This window comes from Vigna angularis, chromosome 1 (genome assembly GCF_016808095.1).
Source record: "Vigna angularis cultivar LongXiaoDou No.4 chromosome 1, ASM1680809v1, whole genome shotgun sequence".
Lineage (NCBI taxonomy): Eukaryota > Viridiplantae > Streptophyta > Magnoliopsida > Fabales > Fabaceae > Vigna > Vigna angularis.
In genome coordinates this window covers 5,458,305-5,484,802 of record NC_068970.1, presented here as the reverse complement: position 1 = coordinate 5,484,802, position 26,498 = coordinate 5,458,305, and the positions used below count along the sequence as shown (strand labels likewise).

General features: G+C 32.6%; 2 protein-coding genes across 4 annotated transcripts; one reads left to right on the top strand and one right to left on the bottom strand.

Moving 5' to 3' along the window:
• Window positions 1–6,633: 6,633 nt before the first annotated feature.
• On the top strand, window positions 6,634–8,271 carry LOC108322731 (probable xyloglucan endotransglucosylase/hydrolase protein 23). The gene is made up of 3 exons (XM_017554945.2): window positions 6,634–7,013; window positions 7,177–7,370; window positions 7,660–8,271. Exons 1-3 carry the CDS (start codon window positions 6,753–6,755, stop codon window positions 8,054–8,056), a joined length of 852 nt encoding a protein of 283 aa, XP_017410434.1. The 5' UTR covers window positions 6,634–6,752; the 3' UTR covers window positions 8,057–8,271.
• A 4,531-nt stretch (window positions 8,272–12,802) lies between these two features.
• LOC108322726 (uncharacterized) lies at window positions 12,803–15,598 on the bottom strand. Of its 3 annotated transcripts, none has more exons than XM_017554941.2 (2): window positions 14,034–15,598; window positions 12,803–13,181 (listed from the first exon to the last, which is right to left on the bottom strand). In XM_017554941.2, the coding sequence occupies exons 1-2, from the start codon at window positions 15,432–15,434 to the stop codon at window positions 13,170–13,172; spliced, it is 1,413 nt and encodes a 470-aa protein (XP_017410430.1). In that variant the 5' UTR covers window positions 15,435–15,598; the 3' UTR covers window positions 12,803–13,169. The 3 variants fall into 3 exon arrangements, with proteins under 3 accessions (XP_017410430.1, XP_017410429.1, XP_017410428.1); XM_017554940.2 differs by having other exon boundaries at window positions 13,841–15,592; XM_017554939.2 differs by lacking the exon at window positions 12,803–13,181 and having other exon boundaries at window positions 13,526–15,592.
• Between the last annotated feature and the right edge of the window lie 10,900 nt (window positions 15,599–26,498).

The following is a 26,498-nucleotide window of genomic DNA, read 5'->3' as shown; positions in this document are numbered from 1 at the left end:
TCCCACGATATTTATTACTAAAACGTCGTTAATGCTTCCAAACTTTAAATTATAAATTAAAGCCTTTTTTTTATGTTATTATTTCTTTTCTACACCGGTTTATAGAAGGAGAAATGAGTTCTTTTTTGTTAAATTTTAGTTTTCTTATCCGGTCTAATGAACATATTCAAGAACGCGGTCCAATAAAGTTCATTAAGTCTCTTCGTTTTAGATTAATCTAAATTTATGTCTATTGAAACAATATCCACGTATCATAATTAATTTTGATAGTTTAATATTATAATTTTATTAACTACACTTTTATTGTATACTTGAGATAATTATTCTTTCAATCAAAATATAGGTCCACATTCATGTTGATCTTATAAATACAACTAGTATTTATTAAGAGATACTCACTTTATAATCATTCATACTCATTATATTCATAATATAAATTTTTATACCAACTTCAACATCAAAATCTTTTTATACATGAATTACCTCCCTCTAAACAATAAAGAATTTCATTTCAATCAATAAACACTTCCCAGGATCTTATCGTCTCTTCACAAATTCACATTCAAAATTTTTGATAAGATCACATACTTGATGTGTTTATTTATTTTTAATCAATATTTATTTCAGGAAACATCCTCATTTAAAGTATGTGATAACGTGATATAACACTTTTCTTATAAAAAAAATTATATGAAAATAAAATAAATAATCAATTTTTTAAAATAATTATTATTATATTTTATTTTTAATATAGTACAAAATTAAAATACAAAATATTTTTATTTAAACCATTAAGATGATTAAACATAATTAATTATTAAAAAATTAACATTAATATATAATTAGTTTTATAAATTTAAATTTTTTTAGTAATTTTTTAAAAAAATTTAAAAAGTTTAAACATAAGCAATAAAATTAAAATTTATATGTGTAAGTTTTTCTTTCATTATACTAAAAATCAAACATTTGTACCGGTTATTTATCAGTAAAATTATTATTATAATTAAAATAAATAAAGTGATTAATATTTCAAAAACATTAATTATATTATCGAATTTGTTTCGAGTGTTTAAAAGTGTTTTAAACTCCTTAAAACATATTTTCTCATCATCATGTATTAAAATTAAAGTATCTCAACCATTCACATAGACCTATAAAAGAATAGAAAGCTTCGTAAACGATAAACATGAAAATAAACCAACTTAAATATAAATAATAGAAAGAAATAGAAAAAAGATAGTGGTTATAACAAAATCACGTGGCCCAATAAAAAAACTTCTAAATATACTTCAATTAAAACAATGTTGAAATCATTGTCTTTCTAACCCAATTGTATATGTTTTTACTGTTTTGGTTTTCTTTCTCTCTTATCACTTCAGCCAACCAATGATTCTTGCCAAATAGTGAAAATAATTTTCTATTCTTTTTAAGAAGCAGATTCATATGAAAAATCCACCCCAACTTTGTATTCAGTAATCGTACCTTACGCTATAATAATTTCACACGACAACTTAAGAATCATAAATAAACTTTTCTTACTATGGAAACATTTTTTAAAGTAAAACTTGTGAGATTTGTTACAGAGTGAACATTTTATCCTAGAAATATTAAAACACGTAAAATCATGAGTTCAAGTCTCAATATTCAACTTACATGATGAAAGGTGAATCTAATATATTACCTAGCTTTATCAAGTAAACAATGTAAAAAGTGAAATTATTTGTTCTTTTTAACTTCGTATTTGTTGAATAATATCCATATTAGAACTATTAAATAATTTACCCTCACTTTTATATTTTATAAAGTTATTTTATTTTTAATTAATATGAAATCTCTAATATATATTATTAAGATATGTATTTAAAATTAAATATTAATAAATAGTTAAATAATGATATTATGTTCCGATACTATGATATGATATTATGATAAGAAATAAATTTTAAAGTTAATTCAATTTTACTAATAAAAGAATTATATATATATATATATAAATTATTCTTTGGTTTTACTTTTATAGAAAAATTAGAAGATTTGTCATGTTTTTGTTGGGGGAGATTAATGAATAAAAACATGTGTGTTTTAAATGGAAGACAGCAATATTTGTGATAGCAACCAATGCCGATGTGACTGAATCGAATCCATAATGTTTTTCTATTTAGAAAGTTGGAGTGGGAGAGTTATCTTTTTACAAGGTTATGATGGAATAGACTATCCAACTTCATCATCAGAACAAAACTCCAAACTCCAACTATTCTTTTACAGATAATGTTAATATCCCAGTAAGACCTAATTAATAAACAAAAGTAGCTCTTCATTTGATCTAATTATTTATTATATAATCAAAAACAAAAAAATTTAAATTAATATATGAAGTTGTGTATATATAATTTTATAATTTTATAATTTTTTATTTTTAAAATTTTTTAGTTTTAGTTAAATTTAAAAACAATTTTCGTTAAACACAGTACATCATCTATGAACATCTTGTCACTGTGGTTTATTTTACCAAAATATTATATGACATATAGTATGACCGTGTAAATTAATTGTATATAACAAATTCAACAAAAATTTCTAACTACAGGAACTTAATTTGAAATGCTCTAAAATTTTGAGGACTCGATGAATCACTCACAAATATTTAATAGATACTCAATTGAAAATTTTGAAATTTATCAAAAACTCAAGACATAGTTAAGTTAATAATAATAAGTAGCTAATATTAAAGATCAATTTAAACTCTTATTTAAAAACCAATTATAATCTTTTATAGATAACTAAGATGTTAATAATTTTTTGTTTATAAAATACTATTTAATTTAGTCAATATAATTAATAATTATCTTTTGTTTCTAAATTAGTTATTATTTAATAATTTTTTTCTACTATACGCGATATACTAGACCATGTAAACCTACTCACTAGTAAGTAAGAAAAGTATGACACGAATTGAATATTATAGTTTGTTGATATGATTAAGCCCATCTGACATCATTCACAACCTATACACAAACCGACAATCAGATGGAAAGGTTGACCCGTATAATCCAAAAAAAAAGTTTATCATATTTTAATCTCTAAGTCATACAAAATTCTTCTATTTTATTATTGCTTACATTTAATATTAATTAATTGTTATATATATTTTTTCTTTTATAGTTTAGATAGTTATTTATTTTTATGTTTCATCTTTTACGAAAGGTTTAACTTGATCTTAATATTATGTTTACTTATTTTATTTTAATTTTATTGTTATGGTAGATCGGATGCAACAAAAATGTGAAACATTAAAATAAAATTATTATTATTACATTTGTATAATTTTTTTCAGATTTTATTTGTGAGTTAATCATTATGTAGGATGAATTAACAAAACTAACATACAAATCTTATATAGAACTAACCTGTCTGATACATCTTTTGCAAGTCAAATATGAGTGAACCAAAGCGAAATAAACTAGTATGTATTGTCGTCTCTTATACCAAACGAATTCATTATTATATATTTAAAAAGAAAAATAAAATAATATATATATATATATATATATATATATATATATATATATATATATATATATATATGGATTCATTGGTTCAGAAGCTCAATGATCAATTTACTTATAAAAAATTGTATCTATTTTTTTCGAAATTATCTAACACAAGAATATAGGTAACAAATGGAAGTAGATACTAGTAAGTAGTATCTTGACCTAATGAGGAACGTGTTTATCAAAGAATGATTATAGTCTTCAATTTAAAAATATAATATTTGGTACTTAGTATTTAACACTCATTAATGAATATTGAATATATCTCTTGAATAGTTTAATTTTTAGTATTCAATTATCCTTCACAAAATATCCAATGATGATCTTGTTAATATTTTAAGTAACTTACTTAAAAACTAAAATTGATAAAGTTGAGAAATCTTCAGTCACATACAATATTAAGAATAAAATATATTTTTTTATCTCAATCTCTTCTTAATTTTCGTTGACTAGATCTTTTTTCCAGACATATTAATTCTAAACATGTAATCTCAAATATTAATTTTGAAAATTGTGATGTTAAATTTAGATGATTTGACTGTGGTGGTGCGGAATTATTAATTAGTTGATCAGATGATTATTTATTAGAAAGATAGTTAGAAGAGATTATAACATCTGGGCACGGCAAAGATGATCATTTCCTCTTAAGAAAGGGAAAAATCATTACAATTTACTAAAAAACTATTTGAGAAGTATAAAGAATATGATGCACAAAATTAAAATGGAAGCACCTTTTCCTTGTGGTCCTCTCTTCTCTATAGTCCATGCCATTAGTGTCACAGAACCTAATATTGCCCATTTTCTTTGTACATATTCGATGCATTTGAAATGACCCAGCAATCCTTTTATTGCCATTTCAAACGTGACTCGAATTTACTTTTAGGATTTTTAATTTTATTTTGGAGAGATCCAAGTATATTTCTATTTTTTTTATTGGCTGAAATATATATATATATATATATATATATATATATATATATATATAAGTCTAACTTTTACCAGTGTGAAATTATTATTTTTTTATAAAAAGTAAAGTTGGTTGATTGAATGGTTGAATTATAGTTTTATATTATCATAATATATATGTCCAATTTTATTAAAATTAAATAATAAAAAATAATAAAGTAACTTATATGTGATCTTATTTAAAAGAATAAAAAACATAAAAGTGATTTTAAATTTAAATATCTAGAAATTTAATATTATTTAAAAATATTAAAATAAGTTTAAATTTTTGAACCAATCTCTTTTACTAAAAGTTCGAATAGGATTGATTTGAAAAAGATTTTTCATTTTAAATATAGATTGAATTGAAGTTAATTCATTTAAGAATTAAATAGATTCAATTCGGATAATTTATGTATTTATTAAATTATTTAAGTTATATTACAATTTTTAACAAGTGTATCTATAATAATAATTAAAAAAAATGTTTTAATTGTATGATTATACAAAAATGAATCGAGTACATTTATTTTGATCTATAAAATAAATTATAAGAATAAAATATCCAGAGAGTTAATTTATTTAATCCATTAATTTATAGTGAGTGAAGTCATAATATAATTTTGTTTCTTATTGTTGGAAATTCAAGTGAGTCAAAGTCTCACATTGGGTAGGAATATATGAAAGACTTATTAACTCATTGTCTTTAAGGTTTTAGATAAAGAGTGGTGTCAATCTTTTATATGAACTCAGATTTTATTGATGATTGTGTCTCCTCAGTGAATCTTCTTCTTGATAGATTCAACAGATGACATTAAAATTAAAAATCTTAATTGTATAATAATTCATAATTATTAAAAAAAAAAAAAACAAGCCTTTCTAGTATAAAAGAGTATATTTGATAAATCTCAAGGTATATCACAAGACAATATTTAAATTACAAGATAACTCTTTTAGAAGGTTTGTTTGTGCTGTATTTTTTTAATAAACTAAGTAAACTTCTGTTTTCTATTTGTGTGTCTAATATATCTATTTTAAAAATAAGCATTTGAAATGAGTGCCTTGATTGAGAAGGTAAAATAAAATGAAAAAAGACAAGTTGATTAAATCAGAATTTGACAAGAACATTAGAGAAGAAGCAATTGGTCTAAGGCTAAGGAAGCGGATGCCATATTCCACTTCTCATAAATACATTTTACTACCTTCATAACCAGCTATGCACGAAAGCAACATTTGACCCACGAAAGACCCATTTTTGGCAGAAAGCTTGCATGATTAAACAAGTAACAACTCATTTCTCTACCTTCTCCAGCCTCTTAAATATATTAACTCCAAAGTCCATAATGCTCCAGTGATTCCTTTTATACTCCAATCAATATCCACCATTCAACAACTGTTTCAGTCCAAAAAATAACCCTCTTCACACTTACCATTATTTCAAATTTACCCATACCATCACTTATTCTAAAACTTTATGACATAATACCAATACCACTTTTCAAAACTCATTATTTTTCTTAGTTAATTTGCTCTGAAATCTTAGCTAGTGGCCTAACTGTTATCTAAATTTCACTTTATCAATTGACAATAACAGGGATCATCTCCCAAAAGCTTTGTGTATCTCAAATCATGTATGTTCTGATTTTGGGATAAAGTTATTAGTCTCACCAAATCCAAACAAATTTGATTTAGATAAAAAGGTGTTAATTGAGGCAGTACTACTTCTTCCAACTGGCAGAAAAGGAACCATTATTTAATATTAGTACCTAGTAATTAGTAGATTCTGTGGAACTATTAACTAAAACAATACCAGCACCATAACCTAGACAGCTGCCATTTGATTTGAGGTTTGAAAACCAAAGTTTTCAAGTGCAATTATGTGTACATTCAATTTATAGTAGTAATAAAAACTGCTTTGGGTTTAGGACCCATATAATTGGAGAACATTTGGATATACATATCAGCCCTCATTAGCTGTCATGGTCCCACACGAAGCTAGCCCTCATCAAAGACAAGTCAACCCTATTGCACTCTACACGTTTGTAATTTTTTCCCAACCACTTCCACCACCTCCAAAAACCCAATGACCATAATTGCCTCCTCTTAAAAGCACTCCCTATATATAGTTTGATAACTTTGCATGCACTACCACCCTCACCAGATACTTTTTCTCTTGGCCTTTTCTGCCCCTCTTTCTCTTGCTCAACATTTTCCAACCAAATTAATTAAAACCAAACTTAGGCACCACTTCTTGGAATGACAAATAAGATATTTCTTGCCCTTCTTTTCCTAGGCTATGTGGTTGCGGTCTCTGCTGGTAACTTCAACCAAGACTTTGAGATAACTTGGGGTGATGGTCGTGCCAAAATCCTCAACAATGGAGAACTTCTCACTCTGTCCCTAGACAAGGCCTCTGGCTCTGGATTTCGTTCCAGGAATGAATACTTGTTTGGAAAAATTGACATGCAGCTAAAGCTCGTTCCTGGTAACTCTGCAGGCACAGTCACAGCTTATTATGTAAGTGTCCTAACTTTCATGCTGTTCTTCATTAATTAATATAACTCTTTATTGGTTTTACCACATCATCAGCTACATGTGTTGAATATTTTGCATGAGATCAGTGCAAACTTGGTATTATACATATAAAGAAAGATATTAACTATATACTTGCTTGCTGCAGCTATCTTCTCTTGGAAATGTTCATGATGAAATAGATTTTGAATTTCTGGGCAACTTGAGTGGTGATCCTTATATTCTTCATACAAATGTATTCACACAAGGGAAAGGTAACAGGGAACAACAGTTCTATCTGTGGTTCGACCCCACCAAAGACTTCCACACATATTCCATTCTTTGGAATCCTCAGAGCATCATGTAAAAATACATGCATATCTCTTTTCTCTCTTTATGTCCTACTTACAAAAAACATGCAAACTATATCCTAGTTTTTAATTTAAGAATCAAAGATAAAACTGTTGTTAGATACAGATTTTAAAATAAGTACTATAAAATTAAAAAAAAAAAAGTACTTAACAAAGATATTCATCCTTGAATGACAGATATCTTTCTTACACTATATATCTGTTTGAGAAGCTAAATAAACAAAAACCAGAAGCTGCTGTAATAATTTATGATTAACCTTTTCTTGTTATTCTCATGTTAGATTCTCTGTGGATGGGACACCCATAAGGGAATTCAAGAATCTTGAATCAAAAGGGGTTTCTTTTCCCAAAAACCAAGCCATGAGGATATATTCAAGCCTTTGGAATGCTGATGACTGGGCCACAAGAGGAGGTTTAGTGAAAACTGATTGGAGTCAAGCCCCATTCACAGCCTCTTACAGGAACTTCAATGCTCAAGCATGTGTTTGGACTTCTTCTTCAGGCTCATCTTGTTCATCTAACAATCCATCATCAAACCAATCATGGATGAAGCAATCAATGGATGCAACAGGGCAAGCCAGAATTCAGTGGGTGCAAAAGAACTACATGATATACAACTACTGCACAGATACCAAGCGATTCCCACAAGGTCTTCCTCCTGAATGCACAATCGCATGAGAACGAAGCTAACCCTCTCACACCTCGCGAGTTCAATTTTTTTTTCATGTTTGTGTAAATTAGTAAAAACACTGTTGGGTCCTCTGGTTTATACTTCAATCTGCATCCTATTGTCTGTGAAATAGTGTGCAAATGAGATTCGTTGTAATTTTGGTTATAATAAATTTGTTGGAGAGTTATAGATTAAAAGAATAAATTAAGGTTGATTTTCATTATCTTCTTCTTCCAATGGTCAGAGGTCAAATAAAAATCTAAGAAAAACCAGAATGTTCCAGCATAATATAAAAGAATAATAAATTTTTGATGAATTCAAATATAAAAGTTATCTTCACTCGGTCATACTTTAAAAAATGAGAATAAGTTTTATGTTTTTGCTGGGTCAATAAAAATCTAGATTGAGGTTGATTAAGTAAAAGGCTTAGCTGGTGGGATTTATTTTCTGTCGTCTTTGTTTAATTTTTTATCTATACATATTACCAATTCAGTAAAGGTTGTAAACATCGACCATTGAAGATTTTTATTTCATAAAATTATATTGAATGAAAATGCTTTTGAAATTACGCAATTATAATAGAAATAGTTTTATACCATAAAATATGTAAAATAATATGAGATAAATAATAAAGGTGCTACATAATCTAACTGTGCAAATATATTGAAAAACGTTAATAAAATAAGGGATAAATAAGTTAATACAACAATTACAAAAATATTTCATATAAGAACAATATTTACATATTCAGTATAAAAAGTTAATAATTATATTAGTTTTATTTAATCTTCTTGATTAATTTCTTTCCTTAACAAAATTAAAAAAAAATGTCATAGATCTATAATTTGTTTTTTATTATAATTAAGACAATATATAAATACATATAGGACTGAATTAATTATTTATTCCAAAATAATTGTCTATATTAATCGAATATTTGATTTTCTATTTTTTTTTTTATGTATGGTGAAAGTTATTGTTTTTTCTTAAAATTATTGTGGTACACTACTAGTATGGTTGAATGAGAGGTTGAAAGGTAGTAGCGTGAACTCAACAATATCGAGAAGGAATAAGTATGGTAAAGCCGCTGCTACGCCTTCAAACTTTAATCTCTCTTGTTCCGTTCTGCTATAATAAGATTGCACCCAAAACATGAATATCTATAAATTAAATTATAATTAGCTAAATTAACATTTAAAACTAGTATATCATTTATTCTACTGAGTCAAAGATATAAATTTAAGATACGAGTCTTATTATACATATATAATGTAATACGAAATTCAAATAAGATCTTGCATAAAAAGACCCACATAATATATATATATATATATATATATATATATATATATATATATATATATATATATATATATATATATATATATTTAAATCCTTTAGTTGTCCCTATTTAGGTGGGGTTTTTCCATTTTGATCTCCTTCTTATTAGAATTCCCAATTGAGTTCTTAAAAGTGTTAATTTGAATCAATTGAGCCACTGCCGTTAAATTTACTTAACGGGGTTAAGTTTGTGCACAAGTGGCAGGTTGATGTGTCTATTTTTTAAGACGTGGCATAGTGAAAGTTGAAACGTGGCATGGTGAGACCTGGAATTTGGTAAAATGTAATAATTTAATATTTATGTGGGTGAATGAAGAAAAATTATCTTTCCCAAGAGCAGAAACCATTTTCAATGCAGAAAAATCCAACAGGAGAGCTCTTTTGCCGGAAGAGATTGGAGCAATTCTTGGCACCCATTTTAGATTGAAGAGGATTCTCATAAGCCATGGAGTTCACCACATCAAAAGAGTCACCAAAAGCATTGTCAGAAACACTGGAAGAACCATTTAACATTCAGATCAAACTGATCCGCCCATAAATTCTCTATCCTAAACAAACCCAACAACCCCATTTAACATTCAAATCAAAAACCACAAAATTGTTCTTCTTCAAGACATTCTCAACAAAAACAGTTAACTTTTTTCTTCTAATTTGTATTTTAATCCACTCACATTGGTTCCAAATCTCCTACCATGCCTATTGTCCTTCTTTGTTTTAATTTTCTCTAACTAATGCTAATTTTAAAAAAAGATACCCTCTTTAACATGAATCGATTGAAAAATTGGAACCAAAGGTAAACGAAAAATGATACCTTGGAGTTGAAGGGCATTAAAGTAGAAGGTAAAGATGTCAGTTTCAGTGTTGCAGTGACTGAGAAATTATAAGAATGGATATTGATTTTGTTGTTGGATTGTTGATGATGAGAACCACCATAAGAATATTCATTGAGGCGCGTCGGGTTGCTGCACGAGACTGATTTCGGCTCGGATCTCGTTATAGGCGTATTCGATACCGGAATCTGGCCGAAGCGCCAGAGTTTCAGCGGTCGTGACCTGGGGCCTGTTCCTGCCAAGTGGAAGGGCGAGTGCGTCGCCGGGAAGAGCTTCCCGGCTACCTCATGCAACCGAAAAATCATTAGAGCCAGGTACTTCTCCGAAGGGTACGAGGCCACCAACGGGAAGTTGAACGAGACCGTCCACCTTTTTTTAAAAATAAAATCCTAGCTAATTAATTTCAAAGACTTTCGTTTATGTGTGGATGGAAACTCAATTTAAGGAGATGATGGGTTTGGATCCTTCCAAACAGATATGTATCAAGCAGTTGTTGTTGTTGGGGAGATGAGGGGTTTGGATCCTTCCAAACAGCATTCTGCTTCCATACTTCAATTTCAACAACCGCAGAATTTCCCAAACAGGACAACTGCTTTTGTGCAGGTCCAGATGTCGCAGCAGCCACAACATCAGCAGATTTCTGGAAATAATCAAGAGAATCAACATTCACCACAATCTCAGCTGCAAACTCAGGCTCATCTTCAGCAAGCTATCTCTTCCTTGTGCCAACAACAAAACTTTTCTGATTCGAATGGGAACTCTAAGCCTACTATTGTTTCTCCCCTGCACAGTATCTTGGGTTCATTCTCGCCGCGTTCGACGCTGCCGTGGCCGACGATGTCGACATGGTGTCGCTTAGGGTCGGAGGAGTGGTGGTGTCGTACCACCTCGACGAGATTGCGATTGGCGCCTTCGGCGCCACCTTGGCTGGCGTTTTTGTTCCTTCTCAGCTGGCAATGGCGGTCCAGGTGCCCTCACAGTGACGAATGTGGCGTCGTGGGTTACCACCGTAGACCACTAAACTCCTTCAACATTGAGGCACGAGATGGTGGATGCGTGAAGAAGGTGGCAGTGCAACGAAGGCGATACTGGCGTTCTCACGATGGCTTCAATGTTGCAGCATAGCAAGGTGGTAACGGCGAGACTGAAGGCTTTGCAGCGACTTTACGATGACAATTATTAGGGTAATTAGGTTTGTACTGTTGAAAAAGATGACTTTGACATATTATGAGTGATGTGGCAAAAAATGACCACATCAATGTTCTAACCTGTGCACAAACTTAACCCCGTTAAATAAATTTAACGGCAGAGACTCCATTGATTCAAATTAGCACTTTTAGGGCCTGTTCTTTTGAGTGGATTTGAGGGGATTTGAGAGGATTTGAAGATAATTTTTTTTGTCGTTTTTTTGAGCGAATTTGAAAGTAAATAAAAATGAATTTGAAAATAATTTTTTTTAATTTGTCACGCCAATACAATTCTATATTAATTCTCACAAATTTTATTTTCAAATTCATTCTCATTTACCTCCAAATTCGTTCAAAAAAACGACAAAAAAAATTATCTTCAAATTCTCTCAAATCCCCTCAAATCCACTCAAAAGAACAGGCCCTTAAGGACTCAATTAGAGATTCTAATAAGAAGGGGATCAAAATAGAAAAAACCCACGAACAATTAAATGGTTTAAATATATATATATATATATATATATATATATATATATATATATATATATATATATATATATATTACGCAAATTTTAGGAAAAGATGAATTCAAATTTAACTAATTTTTCTGACAGTCTCAATAGCCCGAGTTAAAATAGAATTTAATTTAATTTCATCAAAATACATCGTATACTAATTTAAATCAATTCCCTAAAATGCATCAACCATATTCTACTGAAGAGAAAAAAGAGATATGACAAGTTAGCTTTGTAAGTAAAATTATTAATGTAAATGTTTATAGTGTCAATTATTAAGAGAAAAATTATAAATTAATAAATAATTATTAAAAATATATACTAACTTATTATCGAAGGACAATAAAAATATACGGTATTGACAACCTTATATTAGGTACTGTAATTGAATTATATTAAATGCTTGAAAAGTGACTGCACTTTGATGTCAATTTGCTTGCGTCAAGACCATTAATTTTCAGCACCGTAACAAAATAAAGTACCATGAAACCACTTTGGGGTAATGAGCTGTCATTACAATCACAAGTCAACCTAAAAACCTTAGGAAGTTAATCAACCCACTCAATAGCCCTTGAAAACGAAATCGAAACCTTATCAAATCATATGATTCGAAGGTGAACTCTACATTCGTTACAACGTTCCCAAAGAAAATCAACAATTTTCACGGGAATGTAAAAGAATGACTTTCCCAGAGAACATATCCATACTCAAACTTTGACTATGAAATCAATATCATGCTTTAACAAAATGCAACTCTTCAAAGGCCATACATGACAAAATTTACTAGTTTTATAAGGAAAAGAAAAATTACAAGTTTCATACAAACGTGATCCTATCTTCACCCACCATAAAACCAACGCAACGAACTAAACAGGGGGTCATTGAGTTCAACATTGAGAATTTTATATAAAACAATAGCCCTAGAACAACGATAGAGAATCGAAAGTAATTGATATAAGCTTTTATTGCGTCAAAAACTTCATGTTCTACTGCACCGAAAACCCAAAAAGTATATATTTTTTTTTTCCTACGATGGCCTATCTGTATTATGTACACAAACAGAATTAGAAAAGCATATAAAAAAATAGCAAAATTAACTCACAAAATGTCTCAAAAATTCACCAGGAGGCTTGAGTACCGCAGATCCATAACGCCTAGTATTCCTCCCTTGTTTTCTTAACACATCACGCGAGGTGTGAACGGGTTGATTGTCATCATGTTACCAGTGCACCGCCAATGTCAAAGAACCTATAGACTTGCCTGTTAATAACCAGAAGTGAGGTATCACTCTAATGACTCCAACACAGTGCAAAACAATGAACCATCGTTCTCAACTTCTTATCCGCCTTAAAATATCAGCAGGTACACCTACTGCTGATACAAAACTCACAAGCCTTCTTTTCATTATCAAAAGAAAGGCAAATCCTCTACTTGCTACCCATATCTTACAAATTGGCACCAAAAAAGCTATAGAGATTCTTTGTGATGGTTTGAAATGAATAATCCTATCACACTTCTCAAATATAGCACACTGATGTCTAAGCATTAGTTGAAACTACTATGAAGACAGTCCCACAGTTCAAGGGCGAGGAATTAGAGGAAATGTTTAAGAAATCATATCCTCAGTGTTATCATTTTCAGCCACACAAAAGGCAATCATCAAGCATTTAAAAGTTTTTTCATCACATCATAGCAAGGAGCTGTGGATAAATACAGAACTACAAGACAAATTGCTTTTCAATTGGTGCAGCAGAAATGAATTATCACAATAAACTTCCAAAAATTTCATAAAAATAACTAAAACTGTATGACAAAAACAAGACATGGAAACACAACACCCTAACAAGGTTCAGGAAATCAAATCATTCATGCAGCACGCAGTTTTAATTTCTTCAGGCGTTTGACAGATGGAGAAACACCTTTAATTGCCTTCCTGGCCTTCTTCATTTTTTGCTTTTTCATAGGAGGTGGCATCTCCCTGATGGGACCCGGAGGCACACCCTTTTTGAGTGCACTTCCTCTGGGTGTCGCAGAGGGAGGCAACCTCAAACTCTGAGGAGGTAAAGGACTGTGTGGTTTCCACACCAAGTTATTTTTCATTGAAAATCTTACCTTCTTTGCACTCTTTTCTCCACTCTTTGCCACGGCACTCTCTTTACCAACAACGCCATTCAAATCAGCTGAATCCTGGGAGGCCTTCCCTTTCAAACTCTTTGTCCTCTTCCTCTTCTTAGACACAGTTTTGGAGGTAGCAGACACAACCTCAGGCGATTCAGACACACTTGCAGCTTCTTCATCCAAACCCGTCTCCTCAGCCACTTTCTCAAACTGCTTTTGCAGGTTAGCAATCACAGTGTCACTGAACATCATCGCGTTTCCATCATTAGCATTATCACCATTCTCACTAGCCACATTCTCCTTGCCACTCTGCGCAGCACCAGCGAGATCAGACGAATCACCCTTCTTCTTCTTCTTCTTCCTCCTCCTCTCCGTACTCTCGCCCCCATTAACATTCACCTCCTTAACCTTCTCACACTTCTTCAACACTTCACCATTACCAACAACCTCTGCGGGCCCTAATGGAACCAATTCCGGCACTTCCTCTTCATCAACAACATCAGGAATCAGGATCTGAACCCCCGAATTCACAGCCTCCTTCTCCAACTTCAAAAACTCAGAATGCAGCGCAAACAGCACCTTCCTATTTCCCTGCCAGCACTCAGCAGAAGAACCCATTTCATATAACCTCCCGGAAAACCCCATAGTCAAGGCAACAGTTCCAAGAACGACAACCTCGTCACTAGAATCAGCAATCTCGTCCCCACTCTTCTTAACCCCCAACAACGCTTTCCCATTCTTAAGCAACAAACCAAACACGCCAGACCTAATCTTGCCCACCAACACCTTATCGTGGACCCTCCCCAAAGCGGAAATAAACGGCTTCAACAACACTTCCAGAACCTGCTGCTTAAGTGGTAGAAAAGAGCGAAGCTCCTCAAGAAAAACAGTGGCAATGTGGTAATTAACACCGTTGCCGTGGGCCTTACTCTCCTGAGCGGAGAAAGTCCCCTCGTCGAAAACACCCATTAAGCTCTCCACAAGTTGGAGATCCCAGGAATTGGTTTTCAGTAGAGAGAAGAACTTGGAGACGAACCTGCGGATGAGAAGGTAGAACTTGTCGAGTCGAAGGGCATCGATTCCGGACCACTCGCGGCGCATGGTGAGAAGGAAGATGGAAAAGTACTGGACGGCGAGAGGGAGGTGGAGGGACAGGAGAAGAGATGATAAGCGATCGACAAGGTCGGCTTGGACGAGGGGCTTGTCGGAGTGCCACATGCAGTAGAAAAGTCCCTTCCAGAGCTTCTTGGCGTCGTCGTTTGAGAGGGGTTGTGACTGCGAAGGAAGCCACGATTTGAGGAGGAGGCGAAGAGTTTTCTCTCTGGTGGTTTTGTTACAGCACGCCAGCTGCTTGATCAGAGACCGACCCACCTGGGACGCCTGCTCCTCCTCCATTCCCAAACACAAACCCTAGTTGCTGCTGCGTTCACCGTCGCAACGCCTTTGGAGTTCTTTTAACAAAACCCTAACAGGTACGGCGGTAGCAGCCCGCTGCGGGTTTTAACAATCTGATTTTTAGAAAAAAAAATTCCTGTAATAATATTTTTTAAAAATAACTGACCTAATTAAACTCAATTCTATTTTATTTATCAAAGTTGACGGGTTTAGAATTCCATTTCATGGGTCGAAATTCAGTTATCTCAAAACGGATTTTCGATTTGATTTTTCTTTTTTTCAAATCTGCAAAATAAGAATTTAGTGAAGAAAAATATATAATAAAATATTTTAAAATAATGAATAAAATTTTAAAAACTTAAATAATATTATACGGTTTTATTATAAATAAGTTTGTTATAAACGAGTTTGACTATTTTAAAACGTATCATGTCTCTAGAAACCACTTTTCTAGGTTCTCTACCTTCTCTATAAGAGTTCTAACTTTTGAGTCATTTCTTTGAGGATCAGGAGGTATCTAATCGACCATGACAACAAGGTCTACAAATCTAACTGTTTCTTCAATAGAGCAAGTAAATTTCGACTCCCTTTTTCCCCTTCTGTTTCCAAATCTGTTTTAGAGAAATTTAATACCGTTGCATGTGAAATCATGCATCTCCTATACGTTCTTGATTTATCTAGAGTTCTAAGGACTCTATCCGTTTTCAATTTGGTGTTTCCTAGGTTCGTCTAGGTATTCCTTACGGTTTAAGTAATCGGCGGAGGGTTTTTAGAGTTGGGCAGTTTCTTTGAGAGGTAAGGGAAACTAGTTAGCTCTTTTGAAATTTGTAATATGTTGTGTGAATTTGAGAGTTATTATAAATAAGTTGTTTAAGTTGAAAAGTGTGATTTTGTAGGTAGAAATTGGATGAATGCATGCTTTGTATGTTGATTGATGTTGATAATGTGTGGAATTTGTTATATGTGTTATGATGTCATAGTTGATGTTCTTGAGCTGAATTGTACCAAAATGGGAATCTTATATAGAAGAGTAATCTTGGTTGTTGGTGGTTTGGTATAAAATAAAGGTTTAAGATAGTAAAAAAGGTGAGAAAGGGTTGTTGAACTGAATTAGTGGAATTGAGGTTGTTTATGAACTGATTTGGATTTTGTTTAACATTTGGAATGTTAGAGAATTGGGAGTAGAGTGTATTGGTAATGAGGTAGAGTTCTACTTGTGTTAGAACTCAATTTGGAGGAAGTGGGGTAGTGAAAACTTGAGTTTGAAGTTTTGTGTGCAAAGGGTCAGTTTGGAAAGTCTTGGTAAGTCATTTGGGACTTGTTAGAGTCCCTAAGTTGTTTGGAATTATGCCACAAATAGCCAAATTCAATTTGAGTCTCTAAGTTGAATTTTTGTAAGTTTTTGGGAAAGATCTTGAGGTTACTTGTTTAGATTGATGTTAGAAGAGTTTAAACACCCTTGGTTGAGTATATTTGAATGTATAACACAATTTAAGAAGGTTAGAAGTTGGGAAAATTATATCAAATTGGTTTAGGGCAGTTTGGGGTGATAATTCTGCAGTTTTCGTGCTGCAGAATTATGCAGACTCGCTGAATGAATGGATTTGCTCAGCGAAAGGTCAAAAGTTTGGTTTGTTGTCAGAGGAATTTTGCTTAGCGAATGGTGTGCGCTGAGCGAATTGTTGAGGTCTGGGAGTATTGTCAGTTTTACCCTTGTTTTTGTTTTTGTGTTGTCTGTTGTGTGTTGTTTCTCTTTTGCGATGATCACCTTAATGGTGTGAGCTTAGGAATACAATCTTTCAGTTGACTCAGCGGGAGGTTGGGAGTGAAGCTTGCAGTTTAGGTTGTATTTTTATTCTTCAAGTGAAGAATTTTATTTATAGTATATTTGTAGTGCTTGTTATATCATTATCCATGTAATGTTCATTTTAGTGGTCTTATATTACTAAATTGGGATGCTACAAATATTCATTGACATTATTTAATTTATTTTGTAATATAAATTATTATTGTTAATAATGATTTATATAAAAAAGGAAAGTAATTACATTATATTTTAATTATTCTTCATAAAAAATAAATATTTAAAAAATAACTAAAAAGCACATTTAAAAAAATTAAAGAAAGAGTTTCAAATTGTATTAATTATAATTTAATTATTTATAACAATATTAAAATATAAGGTATGTTAATAAAAATTTAAAATTTATTATTAGTTGTATAAATTAAAAAATTAGTTGGAAAATTTTTGCTTTAAATATTAAAAAGTATAAATTTATAATTAATATAAATTTAATTGAGATAAAAGAGTTGTTTGAATTAGATAATTATATATTTATATTTATAAAAGTATAATAGATTCAACTCATTATTTCAAAGATTAATTTTAAAACATGTTAAATAATATTTAATGATGAAACATTTAAATATAATAAAAAATAAAAATGTATATTTAGAATTTAGGGTTTAGTGTTTAGGGTTTGGGGTTTAAGGTTTGAGGTATACAATTAGGGTATAGGTTTAGGGCTCATGGTTTAGAGCTTAGGGTTTGGGGCTTAGGGTTTAGGGCTTACGGGTTAATGCGTAGGGTTTATGGTTTACGGTTTAAGGATTAAGGTTTATGGTTTAGGGTATGGGGTTTCAGGTATGAGGTTTGAGGTTTGGGGGTTAGGATTTAGGGTCTAGGGTTTAGGGTATTGGGGTTAGGGTCTAGGGTATATGGTCTAGGGTCTATGATTTATGGTATTGGGTTTAGGGTATTAGGTTTAGGGTACTGGTTTTAGAGTTTAGGGTTTATGATTTATAGTTTATGGTTTAGGGTTTATGGTTTAGGGTATATGGTTTAGGTTTTAGGGTTTAAGGTTTATGGTATTGGGTTTAGGGTATTAGGTTTAGGGTATTGGGTTTAGAGTTTAGGGTTTATGGTTTAGGGTTTATGGTTTACGATTTATGGTTTATGGTTTAGGGTATATGGTTTAGGTTTTAGGGTATAAGGTTTAAGGTTTAGGGTATTGGGTTTAGGATATTGGGTTTAGGGTTTAGAGTTTATGGTTTATGCTTTAGGGTTTAAGGTTTAGGGTTTAGGGTTTGTGATTTAGGGTTTATGGTTTAAGTTGTAGTGCTTAGGGTTTAGAGTTTAGGGCTTAGGGTATTGGGTTTGAGGTTTAGGGTAGGGTTTAGGGTTTATAGTTTAGAGTTTAGGGTTTAGTGTTTAAGGTTTAGGGTTTAAGGTTTAGAGTTTATGAGTTAGCGTTTAGGGTTTATGGTTTAGGGTTTACGGGTTAGGGTTTATGGTTTATGGTTTTGGGTTTAAGGTTTATGGTTTAGGGTTTAGGATTTAGAGTTTATGGTTTAGGGGTTATGGTTTAGGGTTTAAGGATTATGGTTTAGGGTTTACGATTTGGGATTTAGGGTTTATGGTTTATAGTTTATGGTTTATGGTTTAGGGATTGAGGTTTAAGGTTTAGGGTTTTGTGTTTAGGGTTTAGGGTTTGTGGTTTAGGGTTTAGGGTTTATGGTGTAGGGTTTATGGTGTAGGGTTTATGGTTTATGGTTTATGATATTGTGTTTAGTGTTTTGGGTATAGGGTTTGGGTATAGGTTTAGGGTTTTGGGTTTAGGGATTTGTGTTTAGCGTTTATGGTTTAGGGTTTAAGGTTTAAGGTATTTGGTTTAGGGTTTATTGTTTAAGGTTTATGGTTTTGGATTTAAGGTTTAGGGTTTAAGGTTAGGGTTTAGGGTATTGTGTTTATGGTTTAGGGTTTCGGGTTTAAGGTATTGGGTTCAAGGTTTATGGTCTAGGGTTTAGGGATTAGGGTTTATGATTTAGGGTTTATGGTTTATGGTTTTGGGTTTAGAGTTTTGAGTTTTGGGTTTAGGATTTAGGGTTTTGAGTTTTGGGTTTAGGGTTATGGTGTAGGGTTTAGGATATTGGGTTTATGGTTTATGATTCATGGTTTAGGGTTTATGATTTTTTATAAGTTAAAGGTGTATAAGGATAAACAAGTGACATTGAAATACCTTAAATATAATTGAAATGAAACATGTAAGCATGAAGAAAAGCTAAAAAAACGCTAAATGGGTTGATTTTATGATTTGGATAATAGATAGTGCTGTCAAAACGAGTCATCCAGTCCAACACGGATTGACCACTTAGTGAGTCGGCCCAATCCGGGTAATTTTTTATCGAGTCAAAATTTTTTTAACCCGGCTCAGTCCACAACGGGTTTGAGGTTAAATGGATTGACTTACTAGCTCTCTTAATTATAAGTTTTTTTTAGTTCAAAAAAATTATAATTTGTTTGTAATTCAAATTTAAATAATTTCACTCTAAAATGATGTTAAACTCGAGAAACAATTCAAAATAAAAAATTAACATACAACTCAAGTATAATTCAAAGGCAAATCAAAAAGAAAATAAATAAGTTTATAATATTGATAATTTTGTGTTCACTTATGCATTTATAAGATTAAAGTTTTGAATGGATATATTTATAATATTTAAGTTTATTGAAACATCTTTTCTTATATTCTCATTTACCCTACAATAAAAAAAATTAATTAATAATATTAAAACATAAAATAATAAATAATTTAATTAAACAATATGGATTGATGAACCAACCCGATTCATCACCACATATTCAATCTAAATTAATCAATTATAAGTAAGCTGGATTGAAAATTAGGAGTCTAATATTTGTTTCCTCATAATAGTGTTTCCCAGCAAATCAATATCTGTTTCCTTTTCTCAAAATTGCAATCCTTAAACCCCTAGTTCCATTCTTCTTTCTTTGCCACTAAATCCCCATGTTGTAAAAGATTCACCATCACCAATGACCAAGTTTGTAAATGCCTTGTTTTTGCCTCCCCGATTTGGTCTTGTCGAAGAAGATTTTCCCCAAACAGAAGCACCTCTCTTGGTTGATGACACTCTTGTGCTGCTCCAGAGGTTGGATGCAGGTGGTGGTGCAATACGTCCCCATCTATAGTGTTATTGTTATCCAAGAAGACATGAAAATGTTCGCATCAAGAAGCTCACGAACTAGCACAACTGTGAACATAGATGGAAGAAGATGGTTGTGGCTAGGTGTGGATTTTTGAGTTCCAGAACACCAACTCCAAAACTTTTATTTTTTAATCAAAATATACCTGATGGAAACCCCTTTAGGGACTTCCCATCCAAAGAAGTATCAACTTTACTCTAAGACCAAGAAAGGGAAGTTGAATAAAGGACTTAATCTTTTCTTTCTAAGTCTTAGAATGTTCTCTTTAACTAAATACATTTACCTTGTTTTGTAGGTCACTAATAAGAGTGGAAAACCATAGCCAATCAACCAAAGAAGCTTGGTGAGCAAAGGGAAGCAAAGGAGGTAAAGAAGTGCTTTTTGGATTGGAAAAGCAAAGCTGATATACAGCATACGGCCAACCAAGCAAACCAGCGTTTCCACTTTCTTTTAAAGCATGTTTTCAATGTTTACCGTATGGAACATGTGGCCAGCTGTATAGCTTCTCCTGCACACTTCTTATAGAGCTTCATGTACATTGCTAATATGTCCAGTAGCTTGCTAGGCACGTTTCTTTTCATCTATAAAAGAGATGTCAAATCACTTGTAAATGTAACTTGAATTGTATAAAGAAATGCTGTTGAATTGGTTCCAGCCACTTCTTCTTCAAGTTCACTGACTTGTGCCTTCTTAGCACACTTATCTCTAGCTTCCTTCCCTCTTGGAAGGCCGTCTGAGCTAGAACCTCTGCCTACACACTCCAAAACCGCACCAGATAATTCATCAAACACCTTCCGTGCGCCTCCAACTGCGTCTGCGTTTTCCAATTCTGTTGCCACCTCTGGTCCGAGAAGTTGCTCATTCTTGAAGAGTGAAGCTGCTTCCATCATTTGGCATCAAGAGCCAGGTCTTCCGCGCAAGTCTCCAAGAGATAAGTCACGTTTTCATTCATCTTTCACTTCCGTCATGTGCTGTTCCAGTTTTGTCACTGTTTGATTTTTTTTTCCTCACTTTTGTGGTTTCATTTCGTGTTTGTTGTGGATGTTTGTGTTCATTCACTGTTCCTTAGTGTTTGTTCTTCATTTTAATCGGTGCACTTTGTTTGTTTGAGTTCAAATCAAGCTTTATAAATCAATTTCAGTTTCTATCAAGTCTTGTGCAAATGTTTTTGCCGTTTTCATGCTGTCAAGTGTTTAAATCTGTTCCAACTTTATTTCTTCGTTGTTGATTGAGTCCAGTGCCTTTGCTAGCTATATGTTGATCATATAAGCAATGGCATCATGTCCAGTTTTGATCATTGGAGCTAAAAGCAATGCAAGCTTTGTTTTCCAGTAGCCAACTCTGCACAACAACTCATTTTCTGGTTTAATCTTCTATAATCTGTGTTGGCTAAGTTTTTCTGATTCTGAAGCTTTGCATAAGTTGTTTGATGTGTTTAACCATTTCTCAAATCCTCATAATTCCTGTAAAGTGCATAATTCCAAAAAATGAGTGGTTGAGTTCATCCAAAACTGTTGGCAACTTCAGCATCAAATATTCAAATATGTTTTAATCTGTGCAAGCTGTTTCTGTCCAGATTTTTGTCTCTGAACCTTGGTGCATGTTTATTTGAAGTTTCTACACATGTTTAAAGTTGTATCAACTCAGATTAACCACTGTTTTGTGAAAATCATATATGAGTTTATTCAAATTTCAATAAAACAGTGTTGTCACAGTATTTGTCCAGCTTTGCACCGTGCTGTAATCCTTGTCGTGTTTTAGGCCATTTTAAATCTGCTAGTTCACATTTCCAAGCTAGATTTAGTTGCTTAGGACTTTTCCTACATGTTTCTTGAACCATCCAGCTTTGCTTCCACTGATTTTTTAATTCTGGTTCAGATTTGCTTCAAATTTCTGCATAATTAGCAACTCAACCTGTGATTTGGAGCATCTGGCTGTTTCTATGCATTATGAACAATTGAGCAAGTGTATGTTGTCATTTGAAACTTGTGTGCAGTTTTCAAATGGTCATTAAGAAGCCTATATGCAGATTTCTTCTTTAAACCACCCTATTTTGCTGCAAATTTTGCTACAACAGAGGTGATTTGGTGACTCTGGTTGTTTCTGTGCAGTTTAAACATATGTGCAAGTGTATTTTACCATTTGAAACCTGTGTGAACTGTTCATTTGGTCACTTTTGAACCATTGTGCAAAATCACTTCCTAAACCATCAATTTTACCTAAATTTGGAAGTGCACTAGTGATTTTCTGCTGCAGTATGATTCTTTGCTGTTTCAGTGTTTAAACATCTTTAATTTGATGATACAAAGTTGCCCCAAACATCAAATTTTGTTTCCAAAAGTGTTTATGCAGAATCACTCATTAATCCATCAAATTTGTTCAATTTTGGGAAGTGAACTAGTGATATTTTGTTGTGGTTACTTTCTTTGCTGCTTAAGTGATTGCACACATTCAATTTCATAATATAAACTTGCTGGAACTATCAATTAAGCATTAACCACAGTAGCATTCAAGTTGATCACTGCTGTTTCCATTTTTCCAGCATTTGTTTCTGGTGCAGTCACAATTTCTTTGTTGTTTGGCATTAGTCATATTCTAATTTTCATTTTTGGATTGGCAAAAGCTGGGTTTAAGTTTCCAAATACATTTATATGCTTATCCAAGTGTATAGTAATCATAAAAAGCAATTTAATTTAAACCCTGCAATCCAGATTTGAAAGGTCAAAAACCAGAAAACACCAAAACATCATCTCTTTGTGGCATTTCATCAAACAGTTTTGAGTTTTATCAAACAGTTTCGAAGCACACAATTTCATCACTGTTTTGAGTCTTTTCTTGCTTGTTTAATCTATTCTAGTGCCTCTCCTAGGTTCCTTTTGTGTCCCTTCTGTTATTCCAAGCTTAAATTCACTTGAATTCAACTTGTTTGCCTTCTACTTTGTGCCCAAAATCTGTACTGCGAAAATTAAATTTCTGGTACAGCAGCTGGTTTTTGTTGACAGTTTGGTGTTGGTTTTGGGTGCTGTGACGAATTGGTGCAGCTGTTTTACCTCAGATTCCTTGATCCAAGGGGGTAGCATCTTAGGAAGTGGATGAGGTGTTAAAAGGGCCACAAGCTTGGACTCCAAGTGCAGTTTTTTCTTGCTGTTCCAGCTCCAATTTCAGCAGTAGTTTCAGCAACCATACCACCTTTTTGCTCATGATTTTGGACCAGCACTTTGTGAAATAGCATCCACACTTGGCTTTGCTACTTTTGTAAAAATTTTACTTGTAATTTTGGCTTAGTATCACGGAACCTTTGTAAATCTTTCAATTTTGTGTTCATTTTCAACTTAAAGTGACTTGGAAAAATGCTTTTCAAGCAATTCCAAGTGCACCATCAAACATTGTAATAGGTTAGTTTCCACTTCTTAGTGTGAAAGTGTGTCAAGTGGCTCCAAGTGTCACTTGCACTTTCACTTAGGGCCGTGTCTCATTCATTTCCATTTGCTTTACTTTACATTGCTTGTTGACTTTTATGTTTTAAGTCTCCGTGGTACTTAGGAGCGCGTTTCATTTAGATAAACCTTCATTTGGTTTCTAGGTGCATATCATTCTTGCATTTAAAAGTTTTGAAAGATTTCTACCTAGACACTAAGGTAAGAAACAACCAAAGACACTCTGGCTAGGAAGGACAAGGTTCTTAAGCTTGTCCATTTGTGACTCACCTCTCCTTCCTGGGAGCTATTTGGTTGATTTTACCTCTAGAATCTTTCTAGAAATCCTTCACAAAAATCAAAAAAAAAAAAAAAGTTTTTGATGTCTTGTTATACTTCCTATCCGTCTTCTTGTTCATATAGGTCCTCTTGGTCTTCTAGTTTTGATCAATCCATTAGTTTCAAAGAAATTAAAAGAAAACTTGATGAAGCTAGAAGAAGGACTTGTTCCTTTCATGAATTTGATCGGATTGAGGGTGAATTGTATAAACAAGCTAGGGCAAATATTCCATACTTTGGTGCGGATATTGGTGCATTGACATACCTAGCTTGGGAAAAGGACATTAATGACATGCATCCATTTATTGCTAGAAAAAGTAAACCTGAATCCTATTTTCATTCTAGCAATAGTGAATCTTATGTCCTTAGTCTCTACACATCTAGATTTGAAATGCAAGTAAGAGAGTGGTGGGATGAGAGACAATATCATGTTAGGATAGGTAGAAAATCTCCCATTCATAATTGGTTTGAATTAAAATCTTGCATGAGAAAAGAGTTTGTACCTTCAACTATTAAGAGAAACCTCCAATTCTTGAGAGATTACATTGAAGAAGGAAAAATATTTCTTGAAAGCTTAAATGATAATGGTTTCCTTATTAGAGAACTAGAATTTAAGATTAACCTTAAGGAGCTGCAAGCTAAGCAAATAGAATTAAAGCTAAAAAGAGATGTTGAGAGACAAGAAAGAGAGAGAGAAGAAGAAGAGAGTAAGGAAAGAGAGACAAGGAAAGAGGAAAAGAAAAGAAAAGAAGAAAAGAAGAAAGCAGAGGAAAGTAAAGAGAATGAGCTCTTGCTAATGCTGGCAACTCCTACTCTTACCATCACCATGGAACCTAAAAGGGAAGGGTTCTCATTCTTTACTTCTTTTCCATTTATTATGCACTCTTCCATTATTCATTTTTCTTTTAAATCAATTGTCATCCCATATTTTGTGCAATCCTTTTCAAAATATGGCAATTCAAACCTTGAGTTAATGTTACCTTTGTGTAAACAAGTAACTCAAGATAAAAATCCAATAACTTGGGACTATGGAATTTTCCATTTTTCCAAGCCTAAATTTCTGAAAAACTTTTTCAAAAATACAAGACTTTTCTTTTGTCTTCTTATCTTTGTTTACATCTTCTTCATCATACTCATTTTTGCAATCTTTTGTAGATATATTTTTGATCCCGGAGGAACATAAAAACCAAAGTTGTGCTTCTTTCTTTCTTCCCGATTTGAGGACAAATCGTTTTTAAAGAGGGAGGGAATGATGGAAACCCCTTTAGGGACTTCCCATCCAAAGAAGTATCAACTTTACTCTAAGACCAAGAAAGGGAAGTTGAATAAAGGACTTAATCTTTTCTTTCTAAGTCTTAGAATGTTCTCTTTAACTAAATACATTTACCTTGTTTTGTAGGTCACTAATAAGAGTGGAAAACCATAGCCAATCAACCAAAGAAGCTTGGTGAGCTAAGGGAAGCAAAGGAGGTAAAGAAAGGAAGAAAGGAAGTGCTTTTTGGATTGGAAAAGCAAAGCTGATATACAGCATACGGCCAACCAAGCAAACCAGCGTTTCCACTTTCTTTTAAAGCATGTTTTCAATGTTTACCGTATGGAACATGTGGCCAGCTGTATAGCTTCTCCTGCACACTTCTTATAGAGCTTCATGTACATTGCTAATATGTCCAGTAGCTTGCTAGGCACGTTTCTCTTCATCTCTAAAAGAGATGCCAAATCACTTGTGTCGCAACCGGAATCGCGATGGGACGACGATCCAATAAAAGAAGAATAAATATTGAAAAGAGATTTTGGAGTCGCCACCATAGTTTATTCTGGAAAACTACGGAAAAACCATAAAATGATAAGGCATGGTCAAATTGAACCAGATTCTTGGTTCGGGAGTCGGTTACGTGTAGGGAAGGTATTAGCACCCTACAACGCCTGCCCTAAGGCAGTACCTTTAACTAAATGTGCGAATGTGGATGTGGTTTTCAAAGTATTTAACTTCCCCTTAAAATAAAACTCTAAAGAAACAAACAATATTTTTTTAGTTTTTTGGGCCCGACAAGGATTGACCTTGCTCCTACGTATTCTCATTCAGAATGAGAAATCAGGGTTCCGTAGTTCATTTGAAAACTGCTTGAGAAAATTGTTTGAAAAATTGTTTGAAAACTGTTTGAAAATTTGTTATGGATAATTTGGATTTTTGGGAGAATGAGCCTGACAAGGATTGGCCTTGCTCCTACGTATCTCCACTTTTGATGGAGAATCAAGGATCACGTAGTTCTGCCAGGCGATATTGTTTGTAGTTTGAAAATGTGA

Excerpts from the sequence above, each read along its gene's own strand:
- LOC108322731 (XM_017554945.2), top strand. The coding sequence starts at position 6,753 with ATGACAAATAAGATATTTCTTGCCCTTCTTTTCCTAGGCTATGTGGTT. Across the intron at positions 7,014-7,176 it reads GCACAGTCACAGCTTATTAT|CTATCTTCTCTTGGAAATGT; the intron begins GTAAGTGTCCTA and ends TGCTTGCTGCAG. Across the intron at positions 7,371-7,659 it reads TGGAATCCTCAGAGCATCAT|ATTCTCTGTGGATGGGACAC; the intron begins GTAAAAATACAT and ends TTCTCATGTTAG.
- LOC108322726 (XM_017554939.2), bottom strand. The coding sequence starts at position 15,434 with ATGGAGGAGGAGCAGGCGTCCCAGGTGGGTCGGTCTCTGATCAAGCAG.